The sequence below is a fragment of the Euleptes europaea genome, chromosome 4 (assembly GCF_029931775.1).
Source record: "Euleptes europaea isolate rEulEur1 chromosome 4, rEulEur1.hap1, whole genome shotgun sequence".
In the NCBI taxonomy this organism is placed as follows: Eukaryota; Metazoa; Chordata; class Lepidosauria; order Squamata; family Sphaerodactylidae; genus Euleptes; species Euleptes europaea.
Genome location: NC_079315.1, coordinates 57,510,640 through 57,533,445, shown reverse-complemented (window position 1 = coordinate 57,533,445; position 22,806 = coordinate 57,510,640). Strand labels below are relative to the sequence as shown.

The following is a 22,806-nucleotide window of genomic DNA, read 5'->3' as shown; positions in this document are numbered from 1 at the left end:
CTTCGTCAGTCACAAGCTGAGCAAAACCTTCAAATAATTCTTGCCTCATAACCGTGCCTAATTTAATATGAAAATCAGAATACCTTCTCAGACCCCTCAAGATACTTGGCAGGATTACTGTACAGTCTTTGCCAATACTTTCAAAAAGAGACAGTGCGGGGTGAAAAACCTCATCCCAGTCCACTCCCACTGATCCAGCTAAACCAAAATGGTAATAAATTCAACGAACTGGAAAAAAGTCTCACTCACTATACTAGTTTCCAGGCTATCAGGGATAGCCTTGTAAGGGCATTTTTAGCATTATACATATCCTCTATTTCACTCTGCTTTTTCACATCTCAGCATTAGCAACAAGCAGTACAAAATAATAAAGCTACCAATGCTTACCTGTAACTTGAAGCCACATGACTTTCCCGTCCTACTGCAGGAAGCCAACAACAGAGCACTTTTAAAACCAAGGTATACAAAGACATATGATGAACAAACCAAAGCTGTGCTTTTTCTTCCCCCACCTCACAGTCTGTCTTTTACAGCCCCCCCCCCAAAAACCCAGCTCTAATTAACATTTGTTTCTAATAGGTATTGCTTTCTATTTCACCATTTGCTTGTGTTATTCCAAAACTGGTATGCCAATAATCAGCCAGATATGCTTCCCTGTGGCTGCTAATCTTTCTAGCCCCATCTCCTAGCATTAATGATATGATAATTATATTTTGTCTCCAAATAGTTTAAATCCTCAGTTTCATAAATACTCACAGCTACTAAAACCTCACAATTCTTATTCAGTTGCCTTATACTCAAGTAACTGATTATTCAGATGCACGGGTGAATCACCTTCACTGGACACTTTTATTTTAAAGTAATGCCCAATGATATATAAACTTGAAAGCTATGTATATGGCGCGATGGCTTTCTTACATCCAAGTCACATAACCATCACAGTGCAAACGTTTGAGTAGCAGATCAAGGGTCCCAGTTGGATATTAGAGGGGAAACTTTCCCAGCTAGAATAGGCATTGAGAAGTAGAAAAATCTCCTCTTCTTCCTTATTTTAAAGATACATTGATAGAAACAGATACCTCATGTCCCTAATGTTTCCACATCCCTAGTGTATTCAGGCACACAGTTTCCTAACTGGCAACCAAAATGATACAGTTCAGAAAAGATGATATCACGTTTCCCCCCCTGCAATTTTAAATGGCTCTCTAGAATGTACTAACCTGTGAGATCTATAAGGTTTTTCCCCCAAAGGCAACATTCCAAGGCCATTCCTACTATTAGGAAGACTGAGTAAACCACTTCAAGCAGCATATTATGGGATCCGTTAAAGAGCAGCAAATAGCAAAGTGCTGAATTTATTATTATACTTTTACCACAGAGAGGCACTGCTTTGATTTTCTTCCTCAAACATTAACATGTCTTGGTCTTGACCCGACAAAGAAATGTTTAGTTACAGCTCCACAATCTTATCAAATATGTTTAACTCTTCCCCACAGAATTCCCTCTACCTAAGGCTCTTCAGTTGAAACAGAATTTGCCAGTCCTTGCTTTGGGCCTTTATTTATAAACCATTTTTATCTTTAGGAAAGAAGCCTTTGTGGTACAGAGAATGCTTACACAGAAATCTGAATAATTAATCAAGTCCACCGGATTGAAATGGGGGGGGGGGAGGGAGCATCACACAAATCCAGGACTGATCAATAATCTGATGTAAACAAATAGAGAAGGAACTATTTGCAATCTTCCATACCCAAGTAGAACAGGCATGAATAAAACAGCCCAGATAGTAATTAATTGTGAGACAAAAAAAACCCTATTTACTTTATATAAAATTATATAAAATAAAAAAACCATCCTAAGAGATATTCAGTTAAATGTTTTTCAACTTACAGAAACATGAGGAAATCAAGCCTGACTTTTAAAAAATCTAAAAAATTCTAAGGAAGATTCCTGACGTGTGGTGAAGAGAAAACAACTGAAAATACACTCCATCTAGGTCACTAGGATTGCACAACCTTCCATTTTTAGAGACCATGGTACATTTGTAGGCTGTAACTGATTGAAAATAAGGCGAAGATATGAAACACAACTTGGAAGTCCAAAAATGTGTTGACTGATCCTCCCTTCCTACTGCTCCCAAAGAAAACACTATGTAGGACAGTTTAATGGTTTTAACTGAACCCACCAAATAAACCATTTGGGATGAGGGATGCATTTCCACAGCTGTAAGCCATTGGACAAGGGGACAATAAAACAGGTTTATCTTCTGTTTTGAAAGCAATGCCATAAAAATACTAGACCTTGCTTCCTGAGCACAGGCTAAGACCTCTGGAAGGTAGGGAGAACTTCCATGCAATTTGAACCCATTTCCCTGCCCACTACAATGTGAAGGAATTGCCTCCACACAGCAACTGCTAGGGAGTATGCATGAAGAGTACTTCAGAATGTCCCTGTCACATAGTAGTATTCAATCAAATAAGACTGGACCTCTTGAGTCCTAGGTGGGAGGTTATGCTCCTAGGCCAACTAAAACTGGTTTTAATTCCAGCTGACTAGCAAGGATACCTAACAGAAACAGCACACTAGCTTTCAGGGATACTTGATGCTAAAAGGCTGTAAGATTTTTTTTTAATCCCCAATGTTAAGGTCTCATTTTTTAAAATGTCCTTCCTCAACGATTTGCCAACATATATACATTACTTAGGTGCAATCCATAACTTTCCGCTGTAGTCAACTCTCCTGAATTTGATTCAACAGAACTCTTAAGGGTTTAAACTCTAACATTTCTACTGACGTAAATCAGAATTTGAAGTACTAGTCTTTGAAGAACTTGTGAGGGGATGCTATACTTGTTCCATATCTTGAGTTTTATATCTAGATTCAGATATTTATTCTCATCACTCCACTTGAAATACCAAGTGGTTACAATAGAACATAGCTACACAAAACACTGAAAAGGTGTGAGTGCCCATCTTAGTTTCAGAAGGTAGCCATATTGGTCTGTAGTAGAACAGCTATATTCTGATGAAGGGAACTTAGATTCTCGAAAGAATCTTGTTTGTCTCTAAGGTGCTACTGGACTTGAATCTAGCTCTTCTAATATAGTAGTCAAAAACACAGCTGACCACACCTAAGTATTGCTTTGATGGGCACATTAGACTATAATCCACAAACAACTTAATGCTACAGAAATCTTGTTGAAGGATGCCATTCTAAGGGCACCTGCCTAAGACTAAGTCATATTGAACAACATGGGACTTTGGAACAGACCTGCTTGAGATTCTTCTTCAATCCATCAAGACAGGCCATTTTAATAAGTAAGACTGAGAAAGAATTATTATCACTTAATCCTCAATTTTAACTTGAACCAGTTGTGAGTTAGATGAGACAAGAAAACTGACCTAAATTTCTACAAGTAATTTAACTCTGGAATGATGATCTGCAAAAGGGCCTGCAATGGCCTACCCACAGTCAACCATTATTAGGATTGTCAGTTCTGGACTGGGAAAGTTCTGGTGATTTGGGGGTGGAGCCTGCAAGGACAGGGACCTCAGTGGGGTACAATGCCACAGAGTCCACCCCCCAAAGCAGCCATTTTCTCCAGGAAAACTGATCTCTGTCATCTGGAGGTCAGTTGTAATTCCAGGAGATCTCCAGGAGCCACTTGGAGGCTGGAAATCATCACGGACCAATTTCTATCGCTAGCTGCACAGTCTCAAGGCCTTCTGCAGTCTACAAGACCAATTAAAAGCCTCTTCAGAGTCCGAGTCTCTCCCGCCCCGCCCCCCCGTATCTCACCTATTTCTGGCACCTACTGGAAACTATGCCAGCCTAAGGGGCAACAACATCCTCTAAATTTTATTTTAAAGATACCACACACATCTAGAATTGAAGGACACATCCTAGAATAGCGCTACTCCATTTCCATTTATTTACTAGCTCCTTTGACCAAAGGTCTTGAGCTTAACCATAACAATAATACATAATACAACACCAAATAATCAATTTACAGCACCCAAAGTATACTTAAGGTTAAAACACAGTAGAAAACAATTACTAAACATAGCATCACTAATACCATAACAATATATTCCCCCTGAACCAGCCTCATTGAAATCACAAAATTTGTTTCAACATTCAACTCACAGCTTACATGCTTGTTTTGTTTTGACGTTTGAGCGACATCACCTCCGCCAAAAATCTTGCAACAGAACTAGTGATATCAGGGTGAATATCTCCCATTATGCGGGATATCACCCAGGACTCCAAGGGAAGTTTGTATTTAGACAATATTGGGGTGATCCAACGCAACCGAGGAGCTGACCAGTGCTGACAAAACAATAAGAGATGGTGTAGAGTCCCAATATCTCCAGATTTACATTCACAAACTCGATCTGAGTAGGGAATTTTCGCAAAACGACCTAACATCTCTGCAGTTGGATAAGCATTTAGTCTAGCGAGCACAAAGGCACGTCTATGGCCTGGGATTGTCAGCAAGCTCACATAAGAGGGCACGGTCTCAGGCGGGGGAATCCCCAGTGCAAGGGTAGAACATACGCAACTAGAATGGAATACAGTGCTAACACACTCAAGATTTTTCACCCTTGACAAATAGCTCTACTAAACCAGCTATTTCCATACCTGAAAAACCAAGCACCCCAATATATAATATTAAGGCACAACAGTATTATTAGCAGTTTTGCATGGCATATTACCTGTTAAAATGACCTTCAAGGAGAAGAACCACCAGATATAATTTCAACTGCAGCAATGTAGCTAATTTTTCCTTCAAACAAAAGGCACAACATGTCTGCTGTCTTTCTCTCCTTTGCAAACATGTTTTAAATTAAGGTGGCCTTAATCTTTCACTGTGCAGGAGGGAAATGGCTGCTGGCAATGAAGCACACCAATTAAATGATGTAATTCTATGTAAACCTTAAGCTACTTCTAACACATGGCCATGCTGCTGCGTATTTTCCTAATTTAGAAATGGCCACCTCAGATTTGTGTGAAGAACTAGACATAAATGTCATGAAATATTTTTCAGTAGTCCCCCCCGCAAAAGGTGTCCAGATGCCATCATAGTAAACAAAATATCCTGCTGATTATGCTATTAATAATATATGTGCACAATCTGACTACAGAGCTTGACAAAGAGTAATGTTTGGATGGAAACACTTGGAAGTACTTTGAAAGCAAGATATAAACTGATACAGTGGCTATATTCAGACATTATGCTAAAATCATGGTTAAGAGAGATTACCTAAGGTTTGGTGTGATGTCTGAAATGACCATAGATGGCAACTGCCCAGCAAACTGAATTACATGGTTTAAAAATTAATTTGCAAGCTACAGTTTGTGCTAATTATAATTGGGCATGATTCGTGAAGAGACAAACCATGGGTATGGTCATTGCTCTGCCTTCATAGGTTGCTGTAACTTGAAGATAGGAATGAACATTGTAAGCTGAATTCTGAGACACAAAAATGTCATCAAGTAAGCATCTAAATCTTGGTTTGCTTGTTATATGTTTGGAAGCACAAACCATGGGTTTGATATGTTGTCTGCTCTGATAATTCCAGCGGGGTAGCAGCGATAGTCTATTGTAGCAAAACAAAACAGAAGTCCGGTGGCACCTGAAAGACTAACACATTTATTCTGGCATGAGCTTTTGTGAGACAGAGCTCACTTCTTCAGTTACAAAAGCTCACAAAAGCTCATGCCAGAATAAATGTGTTAGCCATTAAAGTGCCGCTGGACTTCTGTCTGAACTGAGACATTTAAAAGCATACTCAAATGAATTCAGAAACAGAATGTATTACAAGTTCAAGAGATTCATTCCTTATTGCCAGTCTACTATTAAACACTTCACACAAGCGCACACAATTCAAACACTTCTAAAAAGCTTTTAATGCTTTAAAATAAGAATCCCATAATCGTTTCTTATTAAAGACAAAAGACATTAAATAGTATCTTGTTTAACTAGCCACTAATACATGTAGATGAAGAGTAATTATGTTGTTCATCAAAAAGGAAAATACTACTCTAATGTTATTATCTTAATATCATATTTGGTATCTGAAGACTTTAATGCCTATTATCTTTTCTGGTCAAAAACAAACAGCAGCATCACGTGAGTCTATTGTGGACACTACAGACTGTGCAAGGTAGAGTTTCTACTAAACTGACTACATATTAATTCTTGCCCCATCCTGGATGGACCATAAAATTACAAAACCTTCACTCAGAACAGCTTTGTTTTATGAACCTCATTAGCATCATAGCTGATAATATGTTTGATTGATAATGAAGTCAGAGAATAACCTAAAAGTACAAATTCCCCATTTCAAACAACTTTCTTCCAAGGATTGTCAGTCTCCATGAGCCATCTTTTCATGTGCTACGTATTATTAAAATAAAATTTTCCCATATACTTCGTTTTATCATGGAAAGCACTCCATAAATATCATTTTCCAAACCTTTATAGTTGATTTTAATTCTTCCTGCCCCATTTTAACAATGGTCATGTGACACTTTTATTTATCCACTTAGTAAAGACTCCTCTCCACCTCAGAGACCTATGCTTTGTTACACTGGTTAAGACCTGTATTGTTAATCTACCACCTTATTTCCATTAAGTTAATGAGAAGAATTAAAGGCGAGAAAGACCAAAAATGATGAAGAGGAAGAAATGTCAGGCTATGTGCTGCGTACTGCTGCCAAACCTCATTTCTTACAACTACCAGATCTAGCACTATGAATGAAGCACACACATACACAAAGGCAACCTATGGGGAAAGGGAAGAAGAAGTCAGAAATATATGAAAATAGACGAAGGAAGGGAAGAAAGAAAATGAAAGTTTTAAAAAAGGTTGAAAAAGAAATTAATACTAAGGAATCAGATACTGAGAGAGACTGGACAGGAGCATTTAAATAAACTCAAGGTTTAAATGATTGTTTTTTCATATCACTTGAGAGGAAGGAAAAATAAAAACAAACAAACATTTGAGTACAGGAAGAAAAATGACCAAAATGAAGTACAATTAGCAGACAGGTTGATACCTATAATAACTTATCCAAGGCCAGTCTCTCATCTATAGCATTTCATTACGTTTTTTCACTCCCTCAGGTTCTCCAGATAACAGAAGGCAACAGTCTCCTCAGGCTTCCCCGCCAGTTCGTACTCAATGATCTCTTCAAGGGCATTTTTAAAAGTATGATAACTGGAAGGGGGGGACGGCTTCACACTCAAACGCATCAGTGGATGCCTTGATTTCATGGTGTCTCACACAGGTTAGTAATGGCAAAAATCAGTCATCCAGTAGACGTTATGCGATTATCTTGTCATAATTATAAAGACACTGTGCATGATGGAAGAGTTAAGCCAGGGAGCACAGAAAAGGACTCTTAAAAGTTACTTCAAGTGTTCAGTAGTGCCTCTCTAAAGACAAAAGGCCAGTTTTGTGACTAAGGAGCTCATCTTTCAACTGATTAAACGCACAAAATAATTTTAGCTACATCTGTAATGGGTTCAGTCATCATTAACCACTGCTATATGTTGTTTATTACTCCAGTGCCTATTTTTCCATCTCCTTTCTTACCATCCCAGCTTGTTTACCTACACATACCCCAAGGCAGGGGTCGGCAAACTCATTAGTCAAAAGAGCCAAATATCAACAGTACAACGATTGAGATTTCTTTTGAGAGCCAAATTTCTTAAACTTAAACTATTTAGGTAGGTACACTGTTTATTAACTTAATAAACTGTCATTAAAGTTTTAAGTCTTAATTAAACTATAGGTACATTGAATAAAACCTGATATCGTACTTAATAGTGATCTTATTTATTGATAAAAATTAAATTGTAAGTCCCTGCCATTTCCCCCTCCCCATCTGGAGTCCTCGTCTACCGCCATAAAAGCCTATTGGTAGACCTGGCCTCCGGCTGAGTCCCACTGGGAGGCCAGGTCTACCCATTGACTTTCTTGGCAGTAGACCTGGCCTCCTGAGGCCCATAGAAGCCAATTGGTAGACCTGGCCTCTGAAGGGGGACTTTTTCCCCTCCTCGGAGTCCAGGTCTACCGCCAAGAAAGCCAGTGGGTAGACATGGCCTCCCAATGGGACTCAGCCGGAGGCCAGGTCTACCAAAGGAAGCCCGCCCCGCCCAACAGCTGATAGGCGGGCGGGGGGGCAGGAACTGCCGAGCCGCCCGCCCAGCAATTGCGCGGCTAGAGGGGAGGCTTTAGCCTCCCAACCATTGAGGGCAAGGGAAAGGGGGACCTGGCCATTCTCCACGGCGGGGGGGGGGGGGGGAGAGACAGCACGCCCGCTTGCCTGCTCTCTCTCGCTCGCTCTCTCAGGCGCGCCAGCTCCGCAGCCCGGCTGCCGGCGAGAGCAGGCGCTCCGAACCAAGTTCAGAGAGCCGCACTCAACAGGCCAAAGAGCCGCATGCAGCTCGGGAGCCGCAGTTTGCAGACCCCTGCCCCAAGGCAAGCTCCTCCCCCTCTTTACAGCAGATTTATATGTTATCTGCAGATTTATAAGTTCAGTTTATAACTTTTTAAAGTAGTCTGACCATTAAATACTGGAAATTTGTTTGGAAAGAAACTACTCAATCTAAGTGCCCATTTCCATTCTTGAAATCCCTTCTATTTAAAGCTTTCGGGTTACAAAAGGGCAAATAATGCGGTCTTCACACCAATACATACATAAGATGCCTATGCAAAGTTGTTCCTGGATCAGTGAACCAAATGCTTCTCCCTACTTTCTGGTCTATTAACGTAGATGTCATGACCACTGTAATTAAACTGCAATTAAAAATTGTGAACTCTAAACAGCAGCTGATGTAAATTCCAACTAGCAAGCAAAATTGTTGTCACTGAATCAATTGAACATTTCCAGTTCATTTTCTCGCTGAGACAAGGAAGAGATAGAAGGCAACAGTATACTGAAATATCACGTGCAACTTCTATTGACAGCAGAATTTGATGGAACACTGGTTACTTCCAATTAGTATTTGCTAAATCAATTATACTATTTTATTAAAAACATAAATGGAGCAATCCTTAAGGAGGGGGCTGAAAAGGGTGTGGAGCAGGTGATACTCCTGCACTGGCGTTAGTGCCACTTGCACCGGCTAAATTGGCATGAACACCAGCACAGGGCCACTTCTGCTGGGGAGCCACACGGCTGCACCATGCATGGGCGCCGCCGCAGCATTTCTCTAGTGCGAGGTCTCGCGCTGGCACCACAGGGGGCATTCCCGGAGGCCGGGCTGACTTTAGCCAGCTCCCTGAGCCCTTTTGTCAGTGCAAACTTGCACCTGCAAAAAGGAAGGCATCGCCCCGTGAAACTGAATGGAGCCGTTTCATGGGGTTTTCAAAAAATGCAGTGACACTTTAAGACACGAACTAGTTTGTTATGATGCACACTAAGGTAACACTGTTTCAGCTGATGAAATTGAACCCCACCCTGGAAACAAAATTCCATTTAGCACACATGGTAAATAGCTTATATTCCAATTGACTACACTTTAATGTTAGCAAATTGACCATGAATAACACATGTGTGTTTTATCACAATACTAACACTAAACTAAAATTAGACATCCCCCAATTGATTAAAATTATGCCATTAATTGTCCATCTCCCTCCGCCATTACCACCATCACCACACCGAGCTACACTAGCTGCAGATTTCTGTAAAATAAAGTAATGCCCATACTAAGGCAACACAACCCAGAAGTTGGCAGTCATACTATTAGCAAGAATTTGGCTACACAACCAAGAGTGATTCATCAGACTTTCTAGAAGCAATGTTAAAGCTGCAAAATAACATACTGCCTATTTAATCCTTCCAAAGGAATAAAGTTTTTCTTCTTCCTAAAAATCTTTCCCTAAAACTAAAAATTACAGTAGCTCTGATATTTCTGTATCAATTATTTACTGTTACATGGCTTGAGAAGCATTTTCTCTGTAGCTATTGAGCACACAAACCAAGACAGTTACTTTACCAGTACATAACAACAGACCAATTCACAAGACACTTAAACCCCTTGGGTTTAAACTGATTTCCAGTAAGTATACTTACTTGGAAGGAAGTTCCATTGAAATCAATTATTTCTAGTGATTAATACTAGTAGCACCAACCTAAATGGCATTAAACCACCTTAAATCCAAGTATTTCCAACTATTCATGGGCAAGGTCATCCATGGTTAATGTCAAGAGAGGTGTACAACACAATTCAACACATCTACCAATATTATTCTTTGGAACAAGAAATTTTGCAAAACCATAAAAATATATCTTAGTAGAACAATGCACGGATGCTTGGATGAAACCCTTCTCCATTATAGGTGAGCAATCTACCAACTACTGATTTCATTCAATACCCGTTCATTATTTTTATAGAAGTTGCACAGAAGTAGCAATGGATTGTCCCATAACTGCAGAATTCCTTGAAGCTATGCACACACCCATAAAAAAATCTGTTCATCATGCAAATTGGAACATAACCTTTTGCTACATTTTCTACTTTTGGGGGGGGGGGGCTTTAAAAAACCAACAATAACAGCCAGGCTTGTAATCCAGAAAGTTTTTAACAGGATAAATGAACAGACAATCATAAACGGCTGTTAAAAAGCTAGCCTGTTTCTACAAAATCTCTCTCAAATTCTCCATTTTCCAAGTTGCAAACAATAAATAGAAATGCTGTTTAGCCAACAGAGTCCTGCTAGACAAGATGTTGCTTCAAAAAGAAATAGCTTAATCGTACGTTGTGATCGTGATTCCACATAATTTAAAATAATTTCTTTCAACTTTTTGCAATTTTATAGATGCCCACCAGAAGCCCATACCTTTTGGAAAGCAGCTTCCTCACATTGCCTTTTCCTTCTGCTTCTTTTTCTGGCTCTCTGATTTACTTGAATCCATTTTGCGACCTACAGGTCAAAACCACAGGGCTTTTTTAAAGAAGACGCAACCTGAGTGCAACTACTCAGCATGAGTAAGAAACTATAAACAGACTCACAACACATTTTTCCACTGCTTCATCGGAAAAGGAAAAGAAAATAGGGGGAGGGGATATACTTTTCCAGTCTATCACACGGTATTCTTGGGCAATCTTTCGCTATTTCCGCATGGTCAAAAGAGGAATGATGTTCCTTTCATCTTGCATAATAACATTTTTGGTTGCCCATTCGTAAAGCAAACCTAGACCACAGTGCAAGTTATGAAACACAAAGGGGGTCTTGGAAATACTAAGAGTTTGCAAAGTGCTGTTTTGTACCCACACCATTCTAAAAGACACGACTGAGACTTTTAGCAGGACTTTCTGCCAAGCAGTGTCTCCTGATGAAGGTGCAACAATTTTATGCAGAAGTTTTTACTGCCTGTTCTTCCTGCTTTTAATTTCAAGTGCCAGCTTTATTCATCAGAGTTAATATAAACTTTGGTGCTCACAATTAATCAAACGTAACGAACAACAGATCTCACTGGACACCAGCATTTATCTTTTAGCAACATTATTATTATTTAAAGTGAACTTTGAAGGGCCCACAGTTGCAGCACTGACAAGGAAAGAGCAGCAAAATAACGCATCTCTGCAATTAGCAGCGACAAGAGAAAGCATTACCTCCTCGTTGACTTGCTGGGCCAGCCGACACTCTTGCCAAGCCCGACTTGCTTCCAGCAAAGGCTAGATGGGGAAGACAAACAAAGTGCAAGTTTACTGAGGGTGAAGAGCGGGCGATGAGACGCGCTTTCTCCCGGCCCCGGCCTCGGAAATCGGACGCTCAAGACTCCCGGAGAACTCTTCCCGAGCTCTGATGCAAAACTCCCACCTCTCCGCTTCTTCGGTCCCCTCTGCGCGACGAACCCCGGACCAGGAGCCTCTCTCGGCGAGCCTCTTGACAAAAGCCCCAGCCCGTTTCGGGTTTTCTTTCTTTTCAACGCAAGGGAGAGGGAACGAGAGACGAGGGGATGCAAGCAAACGCTAGTTCAGAGTCTGCAGCCGGGAAAGGTCCTCGGTCCCGCGAGCGACTCCCCCCCCCTCTAGTGTACACGCGGTCGGGATCTGCGTTTGCACTGGCCGCGGCAACGCGCGCAGCGCCGGCTGAGGCGCCTTGTTGCTGCAGGAGCGATGCTGACGCCCTTGCTGGAGGCGTCCGCCGGCCGGAGAGCGGGAGCGCCGCCGCGCAGCACGAGCGACCTCCGAAGGAAACGCAACACCTAAGAGCGAGAGAGGGACGCCCCCGCCCCGCCCCGCCCCGCCCTCCAGCCTCCCAGGTCGGAGGGGAGGAGGAGCTTTGCCTTAAGGGGCTACAGACCGGTCGGCTTTGTTCGCCCGTCGCCCAAAAGTACAGGGAGGGCTGCTCTTGGCCCGCTCGCTGGGCGGCCACGGCGAACGTCGTGATTCCAACAGCGCGGCGTCTGTCCACCCCCCCCCCCGCCCTCGGCTGGAAGGTCCCGGTTGGAAACCGCTCGCCGCCGGCCCCGCTCGCCGCCCCCGAGGTTTCCCTCCAACCGCGCGTCCCAACCGGAGGCTGCCTGGTCTGGCGCGCGCGCGCGGGAGGGGGGGCTGCAAAGGGCCCCGGGGAGCAGCGCGTGACGCCCCGGACCCGCGCAGAAACCCAGCTCGGTCCCTGGCCGAGCCCGCCTTCGCCGGTTCGCCCGACCCGGCCCGACCCTCCCATCTCCGTCCCCCAGCTGCAGCGGGCCAGCGCAGAGTCTCTGCAACTTGAATGGGGCGGTGCCCAAACCCTCGTGTTTCTGCGGCCTCGGAGGATTCGACATGGCAATGGGTGGTTCGGACCGTGCACAGAAACGCTGGGAATCAAGAACAGGAGAAGAGGGGAGGTGGCGGAGAACCACCACGGCTACTGCGTATTCCATTACGAAGCCAGCGTGGTGTAGTGGTTAAGAGCGGTGGTTTGGAGCGGTGGAGTCTGACCTGGAGTTTGATTCCCCACTCCTCCACATGAGCGGCGGAGGCTAACCTGGCGAACTGGATTTGTTCCCCACTCCAACACACGAAGCTGGCTGGGTGACCTCGGACTAATCACACGCTCTCAGCCCCACCTACCTCACAGGGTGTCTGTTGTGGGGAAGGGAAGGTGGTTGTAAGCCAGTTTGAGTCTCCCTTAAGTGGTAGAGAAAGTCGGCATATAAAAACCCAACTCTTCATTACATAGCCAGTTAGAAAATACTGACCTGCATTCCCCACCCCCCCGCCATCGCTCACATATCATAAAGGCCTATGTCACTATTCCCACAAGCAGTATTTTAAAGCAAAACTCCTAATGGAATTATTGCTGAAAATATATTACAACACAAATAAGAATTTAAAACTCCCCCCCCACCCCCCGCAAGGCTCCTTGAACTCTGTGGAATCCAAAATTGTATCAGATGAATTCCCATGGAGACTCTGAAGTGCATCTTAAAAGCAAGCATTAAGTTTGCTTTTTGCAACTGGAATCCTGCCATTTCTATTAGTCATGGGCATATCACAGCTGACTCCTCCATCAGACTTCAGTTCCGCAAAGATTGTGCTACACTTTAAAGCTGCAAAATCCTGTGCACACAGGAGTCAGTCTCACTAAACCCAATGAAACTTATGTGAAGTACAATGCTTAATAATCAAGGAGCCTGTATGAAAATTTAAGGGGGCAAGCATATGCTGATGACTTCAAAGCCAACTTTCAATAATAGAAATTCACAGGCAAGACAAGGGCAGAACATTTTAAAGTTGGCATTTAGGGCAATAGCTTCTAATTGTTCTCCAAAACAAGTATCGCTCCAGAATAATTGCAGTTGGCACACTTAAATGTTTTCTGATATTTGGGGTAAGTATGCATGTGCGTAAATGTCCATGCCTGCTATTAGAAAAACTTCATTGATGTATTTATGAATTTTCTGAAAGGTCAAAAAAAAATTGTTTCTGAAAAGTAAAAAGACAAAAGTATCAAAGCTTCCTCCACACTGCAGTAGAGGGATCTACAAACAGATGTCACAACATAAATGTGTGTCAAATGAGTGCTCACTAAATCTTGAACCACTCTTAAAGTTTACTGCTTTTATTTTCAAAAAAGACAGTGGCCTGCCCTTTTCTTTATTACCACAATAACCTTATTTCAAGATCAAACGCTTTACATCAAAGCCAGGATCAAACTCCTTGCTTTAAATAGACGCAACACTGCCATGAAGTATTACACAAAGAAGTCATCTTAATAGAGATATCATAGTAGAAAATCTTATTCCAGTCTTTTATTTTACATTTATTTTACATTCATGTAGTAACTGTGAAAGCTGCTACTTGTTAACCATTATGTCCTTCAACAGGCAAAAGCTAGCTGAGAGAAAGGAAAGGGGATTGTTAGGTGCCTGGGTGTAGAGGGATGACCAAGCTTTACACCAAAGAGTGACTTTTCCCCCAATTGTCATGAGGGCATTTGTTGGGACATGACAGCCATTTGATTTTGTAGCCAAAATACTTTGAGTAAACTCCTTTTCAAAAAGATTTTTCAGATATGAGATACCCTCACATTTTCATGTGAGATAGGACAGATCCATTTTTACCTAGCTTTTCCTCCCAGCAATGTATATTCCTCTCCTTTTAATCTTACAACGCTGTGAAGTAGATTAGTATGGGAAGGAATGTGACTGACCCAAGCCAGTCATGGCTGAGCAGGGATTTGAATTCAGGAATCAGTCCCAGTCTGTGTTCAGCTATAGCACCCTGACTCTGTTGTGTGTCAGTTTGCACATTCGAGTTCACCCTGATGACTGTGGCATCACCACGTGCATGTGAGAATTATCACAGACCAACCATCACAGACAGAACTTTCATATCACCTCCCATCGTTTCCAGTCCAATACTTTCCAGTGGAGGCAGCTGTACCCTCAAGTGTAAAGGTAAAGGTCCCTTGTGCAAGCACCGGGTCATTCCTGACCCATGGGGTGACATCACATCCCGAAGTTTCCTAGGCAGACTTTGTTTGTGGGGTGGTTTGCCAGTGCCTTCCCCAGTCACCTTCCCTTTACCCCCCAGCAAGCTGGGTACTCATTTTACCAACCTCGGAAAGATGAAAGGCTTAGTCAATCTTGAGCCGGCTACCTGAAACCCGACTTCCATTGGGTTCAAACTCAGGTCATGAGCAGAGCTTGGACTGCAGTACTGCAGCTTACCACTCTGTGCCACGGGGCTCTATACACTATACACTTTCAAATTGTTGAAAAAGTGACAAGAAATCAAAATTACATATATGCATATATCCACTGGCTACTAGTTTGTGTGAATTTCACCTCTTGGTGATTCAATTTTTTAAAAAATAACGGATTAAAAAATTATCATCCAAAGACCACCCTCAACTAATATCAATAGTCAACTAAACTTTATTCTGTTTACAGATTAGACAGGGATTAGGAAATGTTTTTGGCACCAAGGACAACATTGGGCACATGATGAGCTGAGCCCCACTAATTTATATTTCTGCTACACAGTGAGTTTCATGATGAAGACCTAGGCTTAAATCTGCTTCTGAGCCACTACTCATTGGGGCATTTTTCACGGTAGATTTTGCTTCTGTTTTGCCACGGACTAAAAAAACACACGATTTAAATGTTTTTTTCATGGCCGCGATTTATCCCCGTCAATTATCTGTAGTTTTGGTTTTTCATGGAAACAAAGCACGCTGTATTTGACAACGGTTTGGTCTGTCCCTTTTGCAGAAGGCCTCCCCTTCCACAGGCTCATTGTTTATGCCTGCCCCCAGCTCCGCCCCAACTCCGCCCAGCAGATTACCTCATGCGGTTCACCAGCCCCAGCGCAAAAAACAAGCACCAGTCCCTCTGGTCTCCTCCATTTTTCTTCCACCCTCGCTCTGTTCTGCTTTTGGAACAGTCAGATTCCAAATTGGGGGGGGGGGGGGCAAGGCAGCGGTTTCCTCAAAGCGTCCCTCTATTTTCTATAGGTGTGGAACCCATTCCCCTTTAATGATAGACAGGATTGGGGGGGGGGCAGGGAATCCATGTGCCCAGAGAAGTGTTTAGCTGAAAGTGGGAATGGGGGGGGAGAGGAAAGAAGGCCCCTGGATTGCCCGCTGGCCATGATCCGGCCACATTGCATCGTGAGAGACAGGAGGGCTCCTAGCTTGCGCACCAGCCCCGATCCAGCCAGTGTGCATGGCGGGGGGGGGAGGAGGAAAGAAGGCCCCTGGATTTCGCACTGGCCATGATCCAGCCACATTTTATCAAGAGAGACAGGAGGGCTCCTAGCTTGCGTGCCAGCCCCGATCCAGCCAGTGTGCATGGCGGGGGGGGGGAGAGGAAAGAAGGCCCCTGGATTGCGCGCCGGCCATGATCCGGCCACAGTGCATCGAGAGAGAGGAGGGAGATAAGAAGACTGGCCGCCCCTCTTCAGAAGAGTGATGGGAGGGAGTTTTGCCTTGGGTTTTCCGCTCTCAGGATGGACATTTTTCCCATCCGATTTCTCAAAAATGCCCCCTCCCCTCTGGGGCAGAGGGGCCAACAGCCCCTTCCCTTGAACATCCCCCCCCACGGGTCCAGCTGCCCTAGACTGAGCTGCCCAGCTCCAAGGCCCATCCCGGGCGAGGGGCGGGGAAGGCGTGCGGGGACGGAGGGAGAGAAGTGCCAGGATTCTAGGCAGGCAGCCAGGCAGCCAAAGGGGCGGTATTCTTGTCCGAGCGCAAAACTCCCCCAGCCAATCACCGTTCTTGGGGGAGGAGAAAGGAGACGTCCCGGGGAGCGAAGCAAACATTTTTTCATGGGCATCCGTGCAACAAAACACACTTCCACAGGAAAGATCGTCTCAAAAGTGGTTTGGATTGCCTCTCTTTTAACCCGGCTTATTTTGCTCAGGGGGGGGGAAACACGGATCTGCAGTGAATAACCAAAATTTGACTCCGACGCAAATCAGCATCGAAACAGCAGCAAATCTCCGTGAAGAATGCCCCATTGAGTGGTGCTGGGCTGTAAAGGAGGTGTGATGCCCCTCAAGTCACTGGAGAACTGATTTTCTGTGAGAAGCTCCGGCAAGGCTGTGGCACAGTTTTTAAAAATCCATCCATCACTGCATGAGCGCCAGGATTATAAATTCCATGGTCAAGGCTCAGGTGATCGGGCTCTGCATTTTGGGGGGGTATTTAAATGTCAGCTATGTGGGGGTTCTTAATGGAACATGGTTTCAAGCAGGTTGGGCAATTAGAACCAGAGCAACTTGCCCAAAGTTACCAATTGAGTTTATTGGATGAGCAGGGATTGGGGCTCAGTTGGACAGCCTCTATTTTGCATACAGAAGTTCTCAGGTTCCATCACTCAGAGCATGTGACTTCAATACAACAGCAATTACACCAGCTACCTATCTGTTCCCAAGCCCAGTTAAAGGTGTTGGTTTTGTCCTACAGTATCTGAAGGACTGTTTACACCCAGACATTCCTGCCCAGGAATTACAAGGAGAGGCCCTCCTGACTGTACCACCAATCATGCTGTGTGAAACAATTTGCAGAGTGTTATGGAAACAATAATACAGAGCGCTATGGAAGAAAGAGTGCTATGGAAACAATAATATAGACACATTCTAGTGTTAACTTTATTATACAGTGCAATCCTAAGAGAGTTACACTCTTCTAAGTCCACTGAAGGCAATGGATTTAGAAGGGAGTAATGCAGTTTATGACTGCACTGGTCAAAGAGTAAACCTGACGTGACCCTCAGCCAGTACATTATGATCTCCCTACTTGACCCTGAGGTTTAAAACAGACAGGCCCACTTTTCACAGAAGTTTTTGATGCTCTCTTGCCACGGACAAAAAACCCCCCGATTTAAATGTTTTTTTCATGGCCCCGATTTATCCCCGTCAATCTCAATGTAGTTTTGGTTTTTCATGGGAACAAAGCATGCTGTATTTGACAACGGTTTGGTCTGTCCCTTTTGCAGAAGGCCTCCCCTTCCAACAAGCTCATTGTTTATGCCCGCCCCCCAACTCCGCCCCAACTCCGCCCAGCAGATTACCTTGTGCAGTTCACCTCTGTGGGCACAGCCCCAGCGCAAAAAACAAGCACCAGTCCCTCTGGTCTCCTACATTTTTCTTCCACCCTCGCTCTGTTCTGCTTTTAGAACAGTCAGATTCCGAATGGGGGGGGGGGCAAGGCAGCGCTTTTCTCAAAGCTTCCCTCTATTTTCTATACGTGTGGAACCCATTGCCCTTTAATGACAGACAGGATTTGGGGGGGGGGGGCAGGAATTGCATCCATGTGCCCAGAGAAGTGTTTAGCTGAAAGTGGGAATGGAGCAGCTCCAACCTGTGCCGATTCAAGAGGAGTGCCTTGGATTTGCTGCTCTCTAGATGCACATTTTCCCCATACTAATTCTCAAAACTCTTCTTGGGGGCTGATTGTTGAGTTTTGAGAATTTGGATGGGAAAAAGGTGCATCTATAGAGCGGCAAATCCAAGGAAAAACCTCTCGTGCATAAATGGCCACTGTAAACCTCTTGCATTAAAGCAATTTCCCAGAGGATGTCTCCCCCCCAGAAGGCCCCTGGCTTGCTCGCTGGCCCTGATCTGGCCCCAGTGCATCACGAGAGAGAAAAGGGCTCCTGGCTGGCGTGCCAATCCCAATCCAGCCAGTGTGCATGGTGGTGGGGGGGAGAGGAAAGAAGGCTCCTGGCTTGCGCGTCGGCCCCGATCCGGCCCCAGTGCATTGTGAGAGAGGAGGGCTCCTGGCTGGCGTGCCGGTCCTGATCCAGCCAGTGTGCATGGGGGGGGGAGAGGAAAGAAGGCCCCTGGCTTGCGCGCCGGCCCTGATCCGGCCCCAGTGCATCGTGAGAGAGAGGAGGGCTCCTGGCTAGCGTGCCAGTCCCAATCCAGCCAGTGTGCATGGCGGGGGGGGGGGGAGAGGAAAGAAGGCCCCTGGCTTGCGCACCAGCCCTGATCCAGCCCCAGTGCATCTAGAGAGAGGAGGGAGACCCAGAGCAGACTGGCCGCCCCTCTTCAGAAGAGTGATGGGAGGGAGTTTTGCCTTGGGTTTTCCGCTCTCAGGATGCACATTTTTCCCATCCGAATTCTCAAAAATCCCTCCTCCCCGCTGGGGTAGGGGGGCCAACAGCCCCTTCCCTTGAACATGCCCCCTGCAGGTCCAGCTGCCCTAGACCAAGCTGCCGCCGCCACCACCCCCAGCGCGCGAAGCGCACATGGCGTGGCCCCGCCGGTCTCCGCCTGGGCTTGGAGGTGTGGGCCCAGCTCCAAGGCCCATCCCGGGCGAGGGGCGGGGAAGGCGTGCCCCCTGCCCGCCCACCAGCCTCCGGGACGGAGGGAGAGAAGTGCCAGGACTCTAGGCAGGCAGGAAGGCAGCAAAAGGGGCGGTATTCTTTTCCGAGCGCGAAACTCCCCCAGCCAATCGCCGTTCTTGGGGGAGGAGAAATTAGCCGGCATGGGCAGAGACAATTGATCCGAACCAAGGAACAAAGTCATTTTTTTTCATGGAGATCTGAACCAAAAACCGCGCAGCAACAGTAAAGAACGGAGCAAAACAGGTTTGACTTAACGCGGGCATGAAGCGGTTTTTATTCTTCAATTCGGATCAGTCATGAGAAATCAAAAATTTGAACCGGACCAAAACAAAAGTGAAACCGCAGCAAACCTCCGTGAAAAAAATCCCCAAAGCCACTTTTTTCCCAGAGCAACTGTCTCACAACTCCAGCTCTGATCCTCCAATACTGGTGTGATCAGCGTGCAGACTAGATGTGTGCATGAACTACTGCAACAAGAAAAATTGCAACATGGAAAAGCCTTCATGTCGCTTTACAAAAAAAAAAGATCTGTGCTCAAGAGCCCAGGTAAAAATGTCCAGCTAGAGCAGGGCAACCAGCATGCTGCTTCCAAAAACAGCCAGCCAGATATCTCTGGTAAGATCACAAGCTTAGACTGAAGAGTACCAGTGGATGTGTCATCATATAAAACAAGGAAGATACTCCACCTCTGAAACTTAGAAGAAGAAGAGTTGGTTTTTGTACCCCACTTTTCTCTACCGTAAGGAGTCTCAAAACGGCTTACAATCGCCTGCCTTTCACCCCTCACAACAGGCAACAGTAGCTGAGAGAGTTCTGAAAGAACTGACTAGCCCAAGGTCACCCAGAAGGCTTCATGTGGAGGAATGGGGAATCAAACTTGGTTTTCCAGATTAGAGTCTGCCACTCTTAACCACTACACCACGCTGGCCAGTATCTGTCTCACAAAGATTTGCAGGAATCCCAAAATGGTGAAAAACAGCAAATCAATGTATTTTCATATTCTTAGTAACTGTTAAACTAAAAGGTGAAAAGAAAATATTGATAGTTTCTGTACAATCCTAAACTGTATCAACAAACACCAACAAAGACTGACAGAGTACATATTTTCTCTTGTAGCCTGGAGTCTGTGGTACGTAAAGTTTCCTCTTTTCAAGCACTGAAGTAAAGATAGTTAGGAATTGTACACAGTTCATACAAAATGATATCTTACTGTCCACTACAATAGTCCTTGTCAGGCTTTATAAGCTCTTCTGCTGGACAGCCAGACAGATGGTCTTCAGAAAAGTTATGGCATATGTCAGTTAAAATAGTAAAAAGCTTTCATCCACAACCATGGCAGTTAAAATGTCTTGGTTATTTAAATGAAATCTGAGCTTTTCACTTTAGAAGCCCCTGTCATAGTAGCACAATGTGAAATTCTCTCACAGATCTTTAATGGAGTTCTCTGACATATATGCAAGAGCAGACAAGGGGCCATTTTCAGGGCGGAAATACACATTATGTGTAGTTCCACGATTCTTTTCCCCAAGGGCAGGTAAAGCAGCTGTGGTGGCTTCAGACTGAGAGGAGAGAGAGAGAGAGAGAGAGAGAGAGAGTGAGCTCTTTAACCTTTTCCTTCCCAAACTTTACCTACTCCAAATCATGCCCCACCCAGCTCCTTTTTTGCCTAAGCAAAAATAATCTTGAGGGGTTGGCTTTTACCTTGGAAGAGAAGAATAAATTACCACTCCCATTGGTTCTCCTTTCAATCTGAAATTACCTGTAACTTCACCAGGTGATAACAGAAGGTCATGGGAGAAAAAAAGAAATATGAAACTGCCCAAAACAAGAACTTCAGAACCACATACATTATGCAGGGGAGATCTACTGTGAGCAGCAGTCTATTTTCAAGCCTTTTCTTGAACTCCGATCTTCCCTGCAACATTTGTATGGATTTTGCCTTTATTGTGGTAACACATATGATTATTTAGCCACTGAACTTTTATGTTTACAGTATATGTATGGAGAGATTGATTGTACATGAATCTCCATATCAACTGAAAGATTCATCTGAATGGCATCTGGCATCAGCCAGCCTGACTCTGCCTCTAGCACCTTCTGCCTCTCCCCTTCAGAGGACTCGACTGCCAAGATATATTATACCTTTACCAAGCATAGTCTCCCTTTCTGTCACCTTCCTTCCCAGCCACCTTCTTTCATATGTCTCAACTATAGTTAGACTGTGAGACTTAAGGCAGGGGCATCTTTCCCCCCCTTAAAGATTAATCTCTCTAAAGTTATTAGATGTAGTGTAGTAACTCTGTTTAGGATGTAACTCTGTTTAAATCCTTTCAATGGACTTAGAAGAATGTAACTCTGTTTAGCCCTGACCTGGAAAGCCCAGGCGAGCCCCACCTTATCAGAACTGGGAAGCTAAGCAGTGTTGTCGGCCCTGGTTTGTATTTGGATGGAAGACCACCAATGAATTCCAGGGTCACTAGGCAGAGGCAGGCAATGGCAACCTACCTCTGAACATCACTTGCCTTGAAAAGTCTATGCAGTTGCCACAAGTGGGCTGTGACTTGACAGCAAAAACAACAACTCTGTTTAGGATTGCTGTCCAAAGAAATGAACACACACATGCCATTCACTATTACAGTATTAAATGACCTTTTCTATTTATACCAGTTGTAAGCTGCTTTGACTGCTCTCTGGGTAAAAGGAAGGATAAAACTGATATAAACAAAATATTATAATATTAAACCTTTTATCATGGATGCTGTAGAGGAAAATACTGCATCCATATTTGCCGCAATCTTCTGCCAACTTTCACTGCAGTCATGCTTATAAATAAGAATGTTAGTAAAACCACTGGATTTAGCATAGTGTTCATTCACATATGGCCATATGTCCTGCCTTAGTGCTTCAGCTAGACCTATCTCAAGCATAAAGATCCAGCTATCTTCTTTTTAACAGATGTGCATTACAACTGCAGAGGCACTTATAAATTTTAAAGGAAGATGAGCTAATCTGCTTTGAAAGCCTTAAGCTATGCTTGCTAGCTAATGACATCTCCTGAATCAATAGAAGACCATCATTGGCAGGCACCTCTGTATACCTATTGTAACCACACTGGCTCCAGCTTCGATCCATCAAGAATCTTCAATGCTGAAAACATTCAGCACTGATACACTAAGAAGGTCACGCTGTCTGACATGAACTCAGCTGCCCTCTCTTATTGGCATACCAAGAGTCTCCTGAGACTGAAAATGTTGGCAAAGAGATGGAAAAGGGTGGAGTACAGATACTTACTGTAAATGGGCATCTGAAGAGTTTCTCTGAAATGCAGAGACATTGCCCAGTGGACCTCTGCTGCTTGAGTTCTGGGAGTCTGATATTCCAAATGGATCTTTCTTGTGGCTTCTTAGGACAGTGAGAACAGGTGCTAGGAGCCTGGGATGACTACTCATCACCATCCTGACTTCTAAAGTTACCTTAGTGGTCAGCATGTCAACTGCTATG

The 22,806-nt window shown here is 44.2% G+C and overlaps 1 protein-coding gene across 2 annotated transcripts in view; it reads right to left on the bottom strand.

Annotated features, from left to right (window-relative positions):
* The window catches only part of AOPEP (aminopeptidase O (putative)), a 237,014-nt gene that overhangs the window by 81,974 nt on the left and 132,234 nt on the right, over window positions 1-22,806 (bottom strand). For both annotated transcript variants that reach the window (XM_056848223.1, XM_056848222.1), the window contains exons 11-12: window positions 11,633-11,695; window positions 10,857-10,940 (exon numbers count right to left, since the gene is read on the bottom strand). In XM_056848223.1, coding sequence (XP_056704201.1) covers window positions 10,857-10,940; window positions 11,633-11,695 — 147 coding nt within the window. The remainder of the gene's footprint in view (window positions 1-10,856; window positions 10,941-11,632; window positions 11,696-22,806) is intronic.